At 47.0% G+C, this 17,325-nt stretch overlaps 2 protein-coding genes across 2 annotated transcripts; one reads left to right on the forward strand and one right to left on the reverse strand.

The window, feature by feature from the left end:
• Positions 1–1,790: 1,790 nt before the first annotated feature.
• Positions 1,791–3,122, reverse strand: LOC124649388 (DNA-3-methyladenine glycosylase 1-like). Its single transcript, XM_047189036.1, has one exon. It carries the CDS (start codon positions 3,081–3,083, stop codon positions 2,115–2,117), a length of 969 nt encoding a protein of 322 aa, XP_047044992.1. The 5' UTR covers positions 3,084–3,122; the 3' UTR covers positions 1,791–2,114.
• Positions 3,123–4,958: 1,836 nt separating this feature from the next.
• On the forward strand, positions 4,959–9,686 carry LOC124707026 (sugar transporter ERD6-like 4; the record flags this gene model as incomplete). Its single annotated transcript, XM_047238689.1, is given in 17 exon segments — positions 4,959–5,264; positions 5,383–5,472; positions 5,857–5,916; positions 6,028–6,093; positions 6,370–6,435; positions 6,543–6,618; positions 6,833–6,897; positions 6,976–7,068; positions 7,308–7,388; positions 7,468–7,552; positions 7,884–7,930; positions 8,019–8,081; positions 8,162–8,221; positions 8,346–8,411; positions 8,486–8,545; positions 8,961–9,075; positions 9,157–9,686. Coding segments are annotated over 17 exon segments (1,503 nt in total). The 3' UTR covers positions 9,270–9,686.
• Between the last annotated feature and the right edge of the window lie 7,639 nt (positions 9,687–17,325).

Raw genomic sequence — 17,325 nt, forward strand, 5'->3', positions numbered from 1 at the left:
TTAATCTGTTGTGGGAGAAGAGAGAGCATCAAAGACCAGCCAATCTTAGGAAGCAGCTGCGAGCCATTTATGTGCACTCTTGCTATAAATCAACAAGAGGTTTATCGAGTTTAAACTTGACCAACGCTACTTCTCTTTGCATCATATGTTAAGTGGGACAAATGACAGACAAAAGGTCAGACAGTGTATGTTCTGTGATCTTTCTTCGTCGTAATTTCAGGACTTCATCCATGTTAACTGTCAAGGGTGCATCACAAAGTACACTGAAATGACCATGATGGCTCATTGAACACTTAACATCATAAATTAACTTAGCGTCTACACAAGAGGGCAAACTCAACTAGTCTTGACCTCCATATGGTTGCACTTGATAAAATGGACACTATATGAAGTAAACAAAATTGCTACCCGTTTTTGTTCTGGTACTCCCTCGGACCAAAGTTGTACTAAACCACCAACACATATTATGGATCGGAGATAGTACATTATATAACATGGACACTTTTGTTTATACTATCCAAAGGTGCACTTCTAAGCCTACCAGGAAATGTTATGCAAAGATTTTCACCTTTTGCGGAACATATATTACTTCCGAGTGATATTGTCAACAACAAAAAGTGAAATCACCGATCAGTCAGAAACCACACCTGCTATGTGCCTAACTATTATTTTGGTATTATAATATGGCACCACAGTCCAAATATGCTGTGTTACTGCTTGATGCAATATGATATCTTCCATACTGTGAATGCATAGATATATAGATATATGCCGAGGTGTCATGCAGAGTGCTCAGATACCTGGACATCTGAAGATTGACGGATCCACCAAGTTACTATGGCAGCACTGACGATGGTTTTCAAATGTTGTAGCACCAACGATTGTGTAGCAAACTAAGCAAGGGGTTCAGGTCATTCTGTACTGGCAATTTTGAGTACTGTATTTAGAAAATCTGAATTTGGGATTGAGAGACTGGCGTGTTTATCACATCTAAAAAATTCAGACTGTTGTTCAGTATTGATTCCAATGGCATATCTACCAACAAGCTCAACATTTTTTTCCAGTTAAACACCGGAGTAATAATATATTAATGAGAAATATGGCACTGTCCAACTAATGATAAACCTAGATGGCCCCACATTTCGATGACAATTGATTCAACTAAATTCCGACCAATGACCTGTAATGGTTGGTGATCTGAGAGCATGGAGATATACCTCAGGCATTGCCTTTCAAAGGGTATATGTTTTCAGCTGATGGGCATCTGAACAGCAACGGATCTACCAAGTTACTACTGCAAGCATCGATGATGGTTTTCTATAGCACATATGGCTGTGAAGTGACTAGAGGAAGGGATTTAGGCCATTCTGCATTGACAACTTGAGTACTGCTTTTCGAAAATCTGCACTTGACAGACTGTTATGTTTGTCACAACTACAAAAACTCAGACCACTGTTCATACATTTGTGCCAACAGGCTCAACATTTTATCCAGTTAAACACCTGAAGTAATCCATTAAAGAGAAGTATGGCATGTCAACCTAATGATAGCCCACATTGTCAGACGTATCTATGAAAATTGATTCAATTGAATTATGGCAAAAGATGTTGTGTTTCTCGTATCAATGCTAGCTCTAGATATGTTACTACTGTACAACATTGTGGTCTCGAAATACATATATGCTCCACCATGCGATTCAACTAGAACATTTTTATTCCAAGGGAAACATTAGAGTTACACAAGCGACTGATGACAATTTATTACCAAGTGATCAGCATGGGGATACAAAATTATGCAAACAACCAATAACATTTCATGAAGTATAATCAAGATGGGGGTACAGGTAACATGCCCTTAGAATAGAACAGGCTCTAAATGTATTATTCTTGCAGATAAACTAGAGGCATGCTAGGAAGACTCTTGGGTACTACTAACAATGGTTTTTAGAGAAGAAGGAACACCCAGATTGAATAAGAAATTGCCCCCCAGATATTTCAAGTGCTACACTTGTTGGGCTATAGAGAATGATGGTACACGAATGGAGCGAAAGATTCAGATTGCAAGCATCCATCTAAGATGAAGAAGTAATGAGCAGGATTGACATAGTAGCGAATTCACCCCAATCCTGGAAGCATCTGACCCGGATCGATGATTTGGATGGGAGCTGGTTGTTGTTGCTCGTGTTGTTGTTGTTGCTGGAGCGTGAAGGCCTGACCGGGCGCAGGCAGTGCCGGCGTGATGAGAGGAGGCATGGTGGTGTTCTTGGCCTCCATGAGACGCCACATGTACCACGCCGCGACGGAGCGGTAGGGGCGCCACTGTTCGCAGAGCTTCTCCATCTGCGACGGTCGGGGCACGTCGTCCAGCCCATAGAGCATCTGCACGCCCTTCCTGACCCCGAGGTCCGCGGAGGGTAGCACGTCCGGGCGTGCGAGGGAGAAGATCATGAACATGTGGACGCTCCAGGTGCCGATGCCGCTGACCATGGTGAGCATGGAGGCGAGGGAGCGGTCGTCCATGGCGACGATGGAGGCGTCGGAGAGGATCCCGGTGGCGTACTTGCGGGCGAGGTCGTGGAGGTAGGAGGCCTTGCGCGGGGAGACCCCGATGTGGCGGAGCTGGTCGGCGGAGAGCGCGAGGACGGCGTCGGGGAGCACGCCGGGCTCGCCGCCGAGGAGCGCGACGAAGCGTGAGTAGACGGAGGCGGCGGCCTTGAAGGCGAGCTGCTGGTAGAGGATGGATCGGACGAGCGAGTGGAAGGGGCGGTGCGGGCAGTGGAACGCCGGGGGCTCGTGCGCGTCGATGACGGCGGCGAGGGACGGGTCGGCCGCGCGCAGGTACCGGATGGCCGCGGCCACCTCGCCGTCCGCCGACAGGGGCCGGCCCCGGACGGACAGCGCCAGGCGGGGCTTCTTGGACGCGTTGGAGTCGGACGAGCGCTGCTTCTTCTTGGGGCGGGAGGCGGAGGCGGAGGCGGCGGCGAGGGTGGTGGATGCGGAGAGAGCGGGCGTGGAGGCGGCGGAGGCGGGGGGCGACGGGGAGAGGGGCTGGGGATGGGGCTGGGAGAGGGATTGCTCGCCCATGGAGATGGAGGAAGAGGAAAAAGCTAGGTTCTTTCTTTGACCTGGTTGGGATTTGGGGTTGGGGGCGTTTGTGGTATTTCGGAGCTGCAAACTTAAAGTGCAACACAGCGGCGTAGATCTAATCTCATCCCAAGAGCTGTCTAGACGTGTCGAATATGGAATTCTTCCATCTCTTCTCTTTTCAGAAATTGAATGTGGCATTTTTCTCCTCCCTCTATGCCCTGCCCCACTCCGGCTCGCCATGACCGCCATGGACGGGGGTGCTCCTCTGCCCTTCCCTAGTTATGGATGCGGGCGGGCGCCATGCTCCTATGCTTCGGGCCAGTCGCCGCACTAGGTCGTTGGTTCCATTCACCTTCCAGCACCGTCGTTGCCGCCATGGCCGAGGAATTTGACCATGTTTCCCCCGCTGACCCCACGCGTGGACTCCACAAGTTTGACCCCTTCTACCCCACCTGCCAGCGCGTATGGAAATCGGACATGTTCGCCAAGTGGATGCTCTACACCTGGGATATCTTGGTCGTTCACGCTAGGGACCCGACCTCATCTAACCTAGAGGTAATGGAGGAATTTTTCGGCCAACTCTGGATTGTTCCCGATTCTCCCACCTCACCTCCTCTGTGATCTTCGCCACGTTGCCTCGTCTGGATCCGGCGTGACCTCGTGGAATCTAACTCCTTCTGCATCTCCGATTATGGGTTGGGAAATCCCCTTTTATAAGATTATCCCTAGTCATGATTTTATTATGTGAAAGCAACCAAAGAAAAACATGTACCCTAGGGAGAATTTTGAGATTCCACGCCCTCTAAAATTAACTATAGCATACATAGATTTAGAAGAATAAACCACATTAGTATCATAAGACCAGATAAGCTAACCCTCTTCATCAACAAAGCTAAAAGTATTAGCAACAACTTCCAATTCATGCCATTGGACCATAATCTTCTCAGATGAAGTCCTCCTTAAATCACATCTAAGATTAGTCCCATCCCACGGCTCAGCTACAGTTTTAGTATGTTTATTGGATATAATATAAATATCCCAAAACTGGGTAGCTAGATTGGTATTGCCAAAACAAATATCCTCCCAAAACCTAATTTTCCTACCATTCCATAATTTCCATTCATAACCAAATTTAACAGCCTCAGCTGGCCACATAACCCCTCCGAGAAGGTAGAAAGTATATTTTGTTGGTCCCTAGTATTATACTTGCTATCAACAGTTTTCTTCCAAAGAGTTCCTTCTCCCTGGATGTATCTTCTAATCCAAGACCCTAATAAGCACAAGTTTAAATCTTGAAGGTTAGGGATACCCATACCTCCAAATTCTTTTCCGATACACAGAAGTCTAGTTAGCTAAGTGAAGTTTGTGATTCCCTTCCTCATCGTTCCATAGCCAATTGGCCAATCGAGTATTATAATATAATAAGGTTCAAGGAACGTTTAGAGAATTTGAAGAAGGATATCAAATAAATAGGAATAGTAGCTAAAATAGATTTTACTACTAGTTCTTTGTTTGGAGCAGAAGATAGCAACTCCCCTCTTGTTTGATAGTGAACGAACGGTCGCAGATTAATGTGTAATAATAACCAGTTAAAGATTAACCTTTTCTCGTTTGATGATGAAAAATAATAGTAACAGCTGCAGAGGTACAATCGTCGAGAGCCGTCCATTTTGTATGACAAGAAACAGGTGGAAAGGTACGTTTGTCCAGCTCACCAGATCTCATGCGCGGACACAGAGACAGAAAGCTGCAGAAAACAAGGACGGACACAACCGTGGTCGTTTGTCTTTCTTCCCTCCCTCCCGCAATCAGGCAATCAGTGGCGAGAAGAAATCGCGAACCCGATCTGAGGCTGAGCACACCACACGGACTGCGCGCGCGATGAGCTTCCGGGACGAGAGCGGCGGCGAGGACGGCGGGGGCCGCACGTCGTCCGCCTCGGACCTGCGGAAGCCCTTCCTGCACACGGGGAGCTGGTACCGGATGTCCGCCGCGGGCGGCGGCGGCGTCATGGACCGCCTCGAGTCCTCCGCCTACGCGCTCCGCGACAGCTCCGTCTCCGCCGTGCTCTGCACGCTCATCGTCGCGCTCGGACCCATCCAGTTCGGATTCACATGCGGCTACTCCTCGCCCACGCAGGACGCAATCATCGCAGACCTCGGACTATCCCTCTCCGAGGTCAACGTATCGCTTCATTCGTTCGCATACATTCTACGCTTACCTCCATCTCGATGGTGCTTAGTTATGATGTTCTGTTGTTGTTGTTGATTTTTTTTTTTTTATAATGTGCGCGCAGTTCTCTATATTCGGATCCCTGTCCAACGTCGGGGCCATGGTGGGCGCCATTGCCAGCGGGCAGATCGCCGAGTACATCGGCCGCAAGGGGGTGAGATCTCCATGCCCTCCTCTGACCGCCCTTGTCTGGTCCTACATTTTGACAGTTGTTGAGTGTTAACTATTCAGTGGTGTGTCTACTGTCAGACCGGATCCTGAATGTTTTGTTTCGCCGTGGTTAGTTGTAGAGTGTTAAACGAGCTTTGGTGGTGAGAGACCACAAGGATTTATGCGTGGTGGGCTTTCAACGGTAACGAGATTCACTCGTGCAGTAACTGACCATGGTCCCTCTTTTTCTCTGTGTGTGGCCATGGTAGTAACTGAGATTTGGCGTGAGAGCTTACAAGGATTTATTTACGGCGGTGGATTTCTGACAGAAATGAGATTCATTAATTCGTGCACCGACTGACAATGCTTCTTTTTTGCTGGCTTGTAGTCTCTGATGATCGCCGCGATCCCAAACATCATCGGGTGGCTTGCAATATCGTTTGCAAATGTAAGAATGATTTAACCTCCCCCCGCGGTTATCTCAAGGCTTGTTCATTTAGGTTGATTCCTTCAGTGATATCCTATGCCTGTGTAATTTATGTCTGACTTGTTTGTGCAGGATTCTTCCTTTTTGTTCATGGGCCGTTTGCTCGAAGGATTTGGCGTCGGTGTAATTTCCTATGTGGTCTGTCTCCCTCTGCTCTTGATCTTGTAAAAATATTCAGTCCAAACATAAACTGATAATCGTGTATGCTATTGAACTATAGTGTTGCCTTGCATTATAGTAGCAGCATAGGTAGGCATCATTCTAACTCGCACGTACCACTTGGTTTTAAGTTTTTCGAGCTGGTGTTCATTGTCCAACAATGTTATGATTTACAGGCCTGCTAGTTGCTTAAACTTGGATATTTTCATGCCTGGTATCAGTTTCTGAATTGAATGTTCCGTTTCATGGTCTCAGGTGCCAGTTTATATAGCAGAAATAGCTCCACAAAACATGAGAGGAGCTCTGGGTGCAGTCAATCAGGTCATTTGTTTTTTCATATAAGCAATAACAAAATATTTATGCGTATCTGTCTTCTGGTCTGACCGTTTTATCTGCAATTTTTAACCCTATTCGGATTTCTTATGCAGCTCTCTGTTACAATTGGTATATTGCTCTCGTACACATTAGGCATGTTTGTTCCCTGGAGAATACTTGCTGTTCTTGGTAAGATGGACAATGCACTATTATGTTAAAAATGTGTCACTCGTCCAACTCAGTTTAGCTAAGTTGCTACATTCATTGTTATAAATCATTTGTTCGCTTATAGCTATCGGTTGCACTTTTCACTTGTTATGAAATAATTAGGAGGACCCTCCCTTCACGACCTCGCTAAAAATTGTTTGCCTTAACTCTTTTCTGTCACTTTCACATTTTGTAGGAATTTTACCTTGCTCAATCCTGATACCTGGATTGTTCTTTATTCCTGAATCACCAAGGTGGTTGGTAAGTGACTTGATATGTTTTCATTATCCTTTTTTGACACTATCAGCAGGATCTAAATAGAACAGATTGTTGTTTCAGGCCAAAATGGGAAAGATGGAGGATTTTGAATCTTCGCTGCAGGTCCTGCGAGGATTTGAGACTGACATCTCAGCAGAAGTAAATGAAATAAAGGTAACTACTAGTAGCAGGAGTAATTTTGTTGCAGTCAAGACATATGCTACAGGTCATATGTATGCATTCTTGACAATTTTATGCTTAATATTTCACATGACAATCCTTTTCTGTTAAGGAACATGAGGAGGATTATATATTTTTTACATTTTTAATGTTTCACCTGCCATTTTATGCTTAAATGTTTAACAAGTTCACAAATAAATGTGAATATATATTTTTTACATTTGATAACACAGAGATCAGTTCAATCATCGAGGAGGAGGACAACGATACAATTTGCAGATATCAGGCAGAAGAGATATAGTGTTCCTCTTATGGTTGGTGGTTTACCATTAAGTACTTTGCTTTCTGGACATATCAATGTTCCTCATTTGCCTACTGGTTTAATTTCTGTAGATAGGCATTGGTCTCCTTGTACTTCAACAACTAAGTGGTGTCAATGGGATATTTTTTTATGCTGCAAGTATCTTCAAAGCTGCTGGTACGTTTGTGTTATATATGACATGATGATGCTCTGCTTATTAAGCATGCCTGCGTTTAATAGTTTCACTTACATAGTTAATAATTCTACACAATACTTGTGAACTTGTGATCGAACTAAATGCTAAAACTGAAATAGCGTTAAGCATGCTGCGTATCCATAGCAGTTTGATAGGGATATTTGGAACATTTGAAAAATGCAATGGTACCCTGTTTGATTTTAACTTGCTGGAAGCTCATATTGCAATACTGGGCCTTAATACCTTGGCAATAGCAATAACAAATAGCTTGTAATTCAAGTCTGATATCTGATGAAGTTCTTTCCTAAACAGGTATTGAAAATTTTAATCTAGCAACATGTGGTTTGGGAGCTGTTCAGGTATTAAGTTACATCCACATTGTGCCTATGAACTTAGTGGAATCGTGGTCTTGGTATTGCATACTTAACGGAATCTTATCATTGTTAGGTGGTTGCTACTGGAGTAACAACCTGGTTGACTGACAAAGCTGGTCGACGGCTACTTCTCATTGTTAGTTGCATCAGAATTGTGTATTGGACAATATTCTAAGAAAATACCAGCTGTGTTCATTAAATTCTTTATTATTCCAGATCTCTACTACAGGAATGACCATCACTCTTCTCATTGTTTCTGTGTCATTTTTTGTGAAGGTAACACCACATAAAGTGTTAATGATATACATAATGGTTAGCTGTACAATTGTCTAATCTAGATTAATGAATATACTACTCGAGTTTCCCTTTGTGATTTATTTTATTGCCAATTCTGAAACAGGACAACATAACGGAGGGTTCTCATTTATACTCTGTAATGAGTATGCTTTCACTGGCTGGACTTGTGGTTAGTTGCAGTTCTATATACATTTTTTTTTGGTTGAGAGAAGCAGGTTTCATGCCTCACTTTTGCTACTGCAGGCATTTGTGATTGCATTTTCTCTTGGCTTGGGAGCCATCCCATGGATAATAATGTCTGAGGTATACAGTTGTTAAGTTCAATGCATCTATATGACCTTCTCCCTATGTAGCTGTTACCACTATTACTTGCCACGTTTTGTTCATAGCTACGAATCTCTTCCATAGCCTCCTTTTCCTTTTTTATCAATTGGCACTGCAACCCCAAGTCCAGACCCTCCTCACAACACCCTTTCCCTGTGAAATGGATCCAGATCCTGCAGCTGCAGTCACTCTTGTTGTTTCTGAACCACCCTAGCTGTACCTATCACTACGGACTGCAATTACTGCCCTTAGTGTTAGCTGGACATATCTCTACAGACTGCAATTTAACCCCCTTTAGTGTTCCTAAGATCTGTGATTTTAAGTTGCAGTTATCAGACTATGTAGAGCAAATTTCTATCTGGAACTTAACGTCTTCGCGGTTATTTTCCTGCAGATTCTCCCTGTTAATATAAAGAGTCTTGCGGGAAGTGTCGCAACCCTCGCAAACTGGATGACAGCGTGGCTGGTCACGATGACAGCGAGCCTGATGTTAAGCTGGAGCAACGGAGGTATGTCCCACATTCTTCCAGCCTTCCTCTGTCTTTGGTGACACCGTATCTCACAACGCATGCATTGACCTCCTTCGACAGGAACATTCGCTATATACGCCGCGGTGTGTATGGGGTCCCTTCTTTTCGTGTGCCTGTGGGTGCCAGAGACCAAGGGAAGAACGCTAGAGGAGATTGCGTTCTCTTTCCGCTGAAGCCCAGAAGGCACTATTCCTGAGGTCTGGATGCGGTAGACATGCAGGCATGGTTTTTGCAGGGATTTGTATCATGTGTTGTGTAATAGTAGTAGTGTATCAGTGTTGTATGTGCAATAGAATTTTGGGGGTGGAGTGCAGCAAGACAGTCACCCAGCCCCTTTGCAAGTCAGGAAGTGTGCAGGAGAAAGCAAGTTTTGTTGGTTACTTGGTCTCATTAAGAAGTGCCCAGTAGAATAATTGAGTTGTAATGCCCTATAATAAATTTTGTTCAGATAGTTTTTTTTGGGTCCCTCAGCAAGTGATATATTATATAATTTAACGGACATGTGGTAGTAGTTTTTTTTGGATAGTAGTTGTAATATGTTACCTCTGTGCCTGAAATCTTGAGCAAAAAGATCATGATCATGGACAGCACAATGTACATTTGGGCCTCCTCATTGGGCTTGATCAGTTTGCTCTGTCATTTGGATTGGTCGCCAGAAATTTGACCTCCACCCCATCCAATTTTTGTTTCAAGAAAATCTAAAAACGCTCTAAAAAATAGCGCGAACTTAAATTGACATCGGTTCTTCCATTTGATCCTCCGATTTGTGGTTTGAAGTCACGTTTTGAGTTCATCCCGTGGCACCCCGGCGCACAGACCGATGGTCGCCGACCATTCTGGCACACAGACCAGCGCATTAGTTCCCACGCAGGAAGGCCACGGGGTCGTGATCAGACTGTGCGGCTCACGGCCCCGCTGGCCATTGCGCTCGGAGCGACACACAGCTTTTTTCAGTGTGATTTCATCATATTCTGTGGATAAGTGTCATCATCTAAGGAGTAATGGATTTTTTTTTACAATTTGCTAGCTAAATTTCAAATTTGAGCTAAATAGACCTTGACTAGCATATAGATGTGTTCTCTCTTTTTTTTTCACCCACGAATCAAACCTTCAGATTTTAATGTAACTCCCTTGGAATTGTGAGATATTCTTGTGACTTTTCTCTTCAACCAAAATAATAATACTCCATCTGTTCCTGAAAAAGCTTCTCAACTTTCTCTAAATATGGAGAAATATAGACATGCTTTAGCTATAGATACATCCCTATCTACAAAAAACTGAGAAGCTTTTTTTTTGGAACGGAGGGAGTAATAATTTTTTATAATTGCAAAGTTTTTTTATTCTAAATTGAACTTACCTATATTTTCCGAGTTTGCTATTTTTTAGCATGATGAGAACAAACTTAGTTCTCAGCCGAGCCCTACACCATTAGATTTGCATCATGATTCATGTTCTATGGGTTGCAAGTTGTGTTGCAATTGAGATTTTTTTCAGTTGCACATTGGGCTGCAGCTGATTTTTTCTTTTCAGTTTCAAGTGTGTTTGTAACTGAGGTTTTCCGGTTGTAAGTCGAATTGCCACTGAGATTTTTTTCAGTTGTAAGTTGAGTTACAACTGAGGAGAGAATTGTGCATGGGCAGATGATACTATTTGTTGTACATCACAAAAAAAAAACGAGACTATTTGTCCAGGCCCACTTTCCTATATTATGAAGATTTTATTTGGCCGGCTGTTGCACCCTCATGATTCAACATCCCCGGCATGGCAATTGTCGGGGACACCGGACACATAACCATGATGCCGTAGAAATGTAGACCAAGTGCAAAGTTGACAAATGTTTACGCTAAAAGCTAATTCCCATTTCTATTTATCAGCCAACGGGAGCAAGGTCCATAACTCATTGTTATCACACAGCGCGCGTTAACTCTGCCCCTCACCGCACGGTATCAGGATAGTATTCACGGTATCAGGATAGTATAGTTCCCTGGATGAGTACCAGAAACATTCATCCGCTCAATGAGTGGGGGCAAGATCAAAAGCAATCTGGAATTGCAGACAGGGCCGGCTCTAGGATTTGGAGGGCCCTAGGGCAAATTCTATAAATGGGCCCAATTTAAGCTGTGTGCATGCTAGATGGGCTTAATTTTTTTTTCTTCTACCTTTTTCTATATGCATTGTGCCAGAAATAATGGGTCCCCGTTTTGCTTGGGCCCCGGGCCGTCGCACTTCTTGCCCTGGGCCAGAGCCGGCCCTGATTGCAGATAGGAGATATGCAAGCTTCGTGAATATACCAAGAATATGGGGTTCCAACAACGGTACTAAGGTTGGCCATAGTGCTAGTATTATAGGTAGTATCATGCATCCTAGGCCATAAAAATGATGATATGGCATCTAATTAAGGAAGAGAGATAAAATTAGAGTAGCATAGGTGGATACTACATCATAGTGCATGTTACGAAAAAAATAAATGTCAAATAGATCTTGTACATATATTTATATTGGTATTCTATAAAAAAATAAATCTAGAAGTTTATGATACTACTCTATAATACCACCCACTATAGAGATAGTATCATAGACAAGTATCATATGCATGATACTAGTATATGATACTATGCACTATGCACTATGAACAACCTAATACAATTGGTGTACGGGATACACGTGTTTATGCCAGAGTAGCGATGGCTAAAATAATTCCAGTCGAAAGTTCAAAACCCGTGTGTAAGGGACGAGCTAGGGTTGTATTTATGGAGAGATGGAAGATGATTTCATCCACCCTATGGAAGGGGTTGAGACATCTCATTGTAAGTACACTTTTTCGTTTTTTTGTTTTTGAGCGAAGCACTTGCCTTGTACTACTACTTTTGGTTTTTGAGAATTAGGAGTTAGGGCATCTCTAACCGCGCGACCCAAACCGCGCCCGCGCGTCCGTTTGGGTCGAGCCGGACAAAAACGCGGCCCAGCGCGGGGACGCACCGCAAAAGCGGACGGCCGCGGCGTCCGGAACGACGCAAACCCGGCCCAAATCTCGGGCTAGGTTTGCGTGGCCGCGGATGGCACGCGCCGTCCGCTCGCGTCCGCGCGCCGGTCGCCTCGTCTCCCTTGGGCCCACCCGTCGGTGACCGGGGAGACTATTAAATGGGGACCGGAGGGGATCCGGCCCTCCACTCCGGTCCCCACTCCACTCCCCGCGGCGAAAACGCCGCCATGGCCAAGCGACGGTTCGCCAACGACGACGAGGCGAGCGAGCAGCCGCCGTCGCCCGCCGGCGCCGCGGGCCGCGGGAAGAAACCCGTGCGGCCTCCACATCGGAGAGGCCGCCCGCGGCGGTGCGGCATTGCCGCAACCGCCGCCTCTCCTGCTCGAGCCGAAGCCCGAGTCCTCGGAGGAGGACCCGGACCTCCGCGCCGCGCTGATGATCTCGGCGGCGGAGGAGGAGGCGCAATGGCCGCACCTCCATGCGGCCATTCGCACCTCCGAGATGGAGGAGGCGGCCCGGCGGGAGGTCCAGGAGGCGGAGGCCCGGGAGCTCTACGCCCGGGCCCGCCGGCGGCACGGGAGGAGGAGGAGGCGGCGCGGCGGGAGGAGGCCGGGCGCCGCGCCGGACGAGGCAGCGCCGCGCGGAGCGGCGGCGGCAGGAGGACAGGCGCCGCGCGGAGCAGCGGCGGCGCCGGAGAGGCCGAGCGCCGCGCCCGGCGGAGAGGGAGCGGCGCCTCGTGGAGGAGGCGCCGCTCCGTGCGCCGCCGCAGCCTCGGGTGGCTCCGGACCCCCACTCGGCCCGGGAGGAGGCCCCGTGGTCTCCGTGGCCGGAGTACCCGGCGCGGTCCAGCCACAACAGCGCGTCGCCGCCCGGGGACGTCGTCCACGACGACGACGTCGCCGACGACGCCCACAGGGGCTAGGCGGCGCACCGGCGGCCACCGCGCCCTAATAGAGGATTTTTTATATTAGTTTAAATTTAAAAGCCCATATAGGGGCTTCTTTTGTTAGTTTTATTTGCCCAAAATAGGGCTATGTACAAATTTGCCCAAAATAGGGGATATGTTCAATGAAATTTAGTTTAAATTCGCATTTTGTTTTTGTTTTCGTGGTTCTCCGGTTATGCGATGCGTCCGCGCGTTGGGCGCAGCGCGCGACCCAAACGGACACGCGGACGCGGGGCGCTGTCCGCGTGTCCGGGCGGCGACCCAAACGGCCCAAAACGGACGGCCCAGCGCGTCCATTTGGGTCGCGCGGTTGGAGATGCCCTTAGCACTCCTCGTTGGGCTTTAAGGCCTCCTGCGTAAGCACCTGGGCAGTTGGCTATGTCCATTTAGACAGCAATTTCGGCCCAACCTGCGTGTGTAGGCCGAGAATACCAAGCCGAAAACCGAGGAAGCTGCGGGCGGCTAGCGCAGCGTGCAAGACATTTTCTTTGAGAAATGACAGTTGTGTACCCCACCCCGCAGTCTACTCTACGCCTGTGCGTACTGTGACCTACGAATCTACTCTACGCCTGTACTACGTACTGCCACCTACTAGCACGGATCTACTCCTTGTCTACTGTGCACACTGTGCCCAGTCCGTGACGAGAATTCCTTCGATTTGCAGCACAGCAGTATGTGCCCTAGGCCAAGTGACGCTGACGTCTGGGACCAGTCAAACGTCTTCGGTCTAGTCGACCGTTCGACGGTCGACGATGGTGACGTGGCCATGACAGCGTGTGTATACGTACGTAGTTGTGCGCTGCTGAGCTTGGACTAGCTAGTGTGGGTGAACAGATGGCTGGTTGGTAAATACTGTATTACAGGAAACGTTGGCCGACAGACACACACCATGATGTGCATGTGCATGCATGCATGGTCAAGGGAGAATCAGCAGCGCAGCAGCATGTCTCGCTTCTCTCAAGGTCACTAGCCTTGTTTAGCAGAACCAGCCGGCCCTCCCGGATCCTCTGTGCCTACTTTTCGACTAATATATGCTTCAGATCCCCAGTAGCTAGCACTAACCTATGCACACCTAACAAGGGCAACACTGCTGTCTTAAGAAACAATCACAACAAAAACCTACATTTCGACTCCCATATCCTTAACGCTCTCTCCTCCGCCCTCTCCGACCATTGCCCGCTCCTCCTCGCCGATGCTAGCGGACCTAGGAGGCCAAGAACTTTCAAGTTTGAGAATTGGTGGACGGGCATCCCTAGCTTCCATAATGTTGTTGAAAGAGCTTGGACTTTGCCTTCCGGATATGGGGAGCCCTACCAAAACCTCTTCCATAAACTCAAGAACGTGTCGAAGGAGTTTAGCAAATGGAGCCGGGGACTCTTCTCTAAGTCTAAGGTGTTGCTCCACGCCGCTCTACTAGTCATCCTTCATCTCGACATCGCACAAGAAAATTGGGTTCTTTCGGGCGATGAGCAAGACCTTCGTGCTAGGTTGAAGAGAAGAGTTATTAGCCTTGCTATCTTAGAGAGGGCTAGGAAAAAAGCAAAGCTCTCGGATTGCAAATATAAAGGAAGGCGATGCAAATACCAAATTTTTCCATCTTAGAGTCAATGCTAGAAGGAGGAAAAACCACATACACCGCATCAAGCACAATGGTGGATGGATTACCGATCATCTTCGGAAAGAGGAAATCTTACATAGCCATTTCTCCTCCTCTATGGGCGGAGGACAAACACGCAAATGGGACCTAAATTGGGAAAGTCTCAATCTTGGCAACACGGCCCTTGAGGGCATTGATGCTCCTTTCACGGAGGAGGAAGTCCTCCATGCTATTTCTCATTTACCCTCCGATAAAGCTCCCGGCCCCGATGGTTTCACCGGAGCTTTTTTCAAGAAATGTTGGGGAACCATCAAGGTTGACGTTTTAAAAGTCATTGAAAACTTCAACAACCTCCATTTTGCCCACCTCCAATGGGTCAACGCGGCCAACATTGTCCTTCTCCCCAAGAAAGAGGGGGCCGAGGAAGTCTCCGACTATAGGCCTATTAGTTTGGTCCACGCTATCTCCAAGATTGTGGCTAAGATGATTGCTACGCGGCTAGCCCCTATGATGAACGATCTAGTTTCCAATGCCCAAAGTGCCTTCATTAAGAAAAGAAGTATCCATGACAACTTCATGTATGTGAAGAATCTTGCCAAGAGGCTCCATCAGAGCAAGGTGCCCTCCCTCCTATTCAATCTTGACATCCGCAAGGCCTTTGACTCCGTGCGATGGGACTACATCCTTGAGCTTCTTACAAGACTTGGCTTCCCGCCTAAATTCCGTGATTGGATTGCCGCCTTGTTTTGCACGGCGTCCTCGAGGATCCTTCTTAACGGGGTTCCCGGTTTGCCCATTTATCATGGAAAGGGGCTTAGGCAAGGAGACCCGTTGTCGCCGCTTCTCTTTGTCCTTGCCATAGACCCACTCCAAAAGATCCTTGAGTTGGCCACTCAACACAACCTTCTTCACAAGATTAGAGGAAGAGGAACCGTTTTCCGCACTTCTTTATATGCGGACGATGCGGCCGTCTTCATGCTCCCCTTAAAGGAGGACATCCTAAACCTCTCCGCCATTCTTGACTATTTCGGTGAAGCGACCGGTCTTCATACTAACTTCCAAAAAAGCTCGGTCATTCCAATACATTGCCATGAAGTCGATCTTGATGATGTTCTTGGGGGATTGCCGGTCATCCGTACGTCCTTTCCTATAAAATACTTGGGGCTCCCTCTTTCGGTTTGGGAACTTAAAAGAGTGGATTTCCAACCTCTTGAGGACAAAATGGCCGGCAAGCTTGTCACTTGGGATGGTAAGAACATCAATACGGCCGGTAGAGGAGCCCTTATCAAGTCCGTCCTCACCTCCCAAGCTATTTTCCATCTCACTCCTCTTAGACTTCCACCGGGGTGTGTGGCTTCCATGAACAAGATTGAACGAGCTTTTCTTTGGGCCGGAACAAAGGAGATCACCGGAGGAAAATGCAAGTTAAATTGGGAGGCGGTTTGTAGGCCAAAAAGCCTTGGAGGCTTAGGCATCCTCCACATTGACAAATTTGCGAGGGCTCTTCGCTTAAGGTGGCCTTGGTACGAATGGAGGCACCCAACCAAGCTTTGGGTGGGAATGGGCAACCCATGTGACGAGGTTGACATGGACCTCTTCTATGCTTCAACTTCTATCTCCATTGGGAATGGCAAGATTGCTAGTTTTTGGGAATCTCCTTGGCTCAATGACACGAAGCCCAAAGACATAGCTCCGCTTATTTATGAAGCTTCTACTAGGAAGAGATGGAAGGTAAACCAAGCGTTGACGGATCATGCTTGGGTTAAAAAAATCAAGATGGACACAAACCTCACCATCCAACATTTGCATGAGTACATTCGGCTATGGACTCTTCTCCGAGACATTCATCTCAATGAGCTTCTTGAGGACACTATCACTTGGACCACCACCGAGAATGGAGAGTACTCCACGGCCGCGGCTTACAAAACACAATTCTTCGGCGCCGTGACTACCAACATGAACCGGTTGGTTTGGAAGGCTTGCCCCCCCCCCCCCCAAAGATCAAGTTCTTCGCTTGGTTGGCCCTCCATAATAGGCTTTGGATGGCGGAACGGCTAGCGAGGAGGGGTAGAACAAATTGCGGTCGGTGTCCGCTTTGCAACCAAACTCAAGAGACGGCAGCACACCTACTCTCCCATTGCCGGTACTCCAAGCGCCTTTGGGGGATGGTGAAAAGTTGGATTGGCATTCCTTCCATCCACCTCGATGCGTGGATGGACGATCTCACCCTTGAGGGTTGGTGGTCCAAGTTGTTGAATGAGGCTTCGGACAATCGTAAGGCCTTGTCCTCCATTATCTTGCTTGTTAGTTGGACCATTTGGAAGGAGCGGAATGCTAGAATTTTCAACCATAAGTCCGCACCAACCGCCGCCCTCCTCAACATCATCGAATCCGAAGTGAAGCTTTGGGTTGCCGCGGGTGCAAAGTGTTTGAGTTTTGTACTAACGGGAGAGTAATCCATTAGCTTCCTCTCGAGTGTTATTCCTTTGTGAACCTTCGGTCTTGTCTAAACTCTTCCCCTTAATTAATGAATAGTGGCAAATCTTTTGCCACTCATTTAAAAAAAATATTAAGAAAAATGTAATACCTCGTTTTGCTTAAACAAATCCATTACTTCTTGTTAGGTCATCGGATGTTAGTGCTACAAAATGGTAATGTTATTTCAAGCATGCTATTAAAGTTAAGTCATGTACTAGTACAATG

This window comes from Lolium rigidum, chromosome 4 (assembly GCF_022539505.1).
Source record: "Lolium rigidum isolate FL_2022 chromosome 4, APGP_CSIRO_Lrig_0.1, whole genome shotgun sequence".
Lineage (NCBI taxonomy): Eukaryota > Viridiplantae > Streptophyta > Magnoliopsida > Poales > Poaceae > Lolium > Lolium rigidum.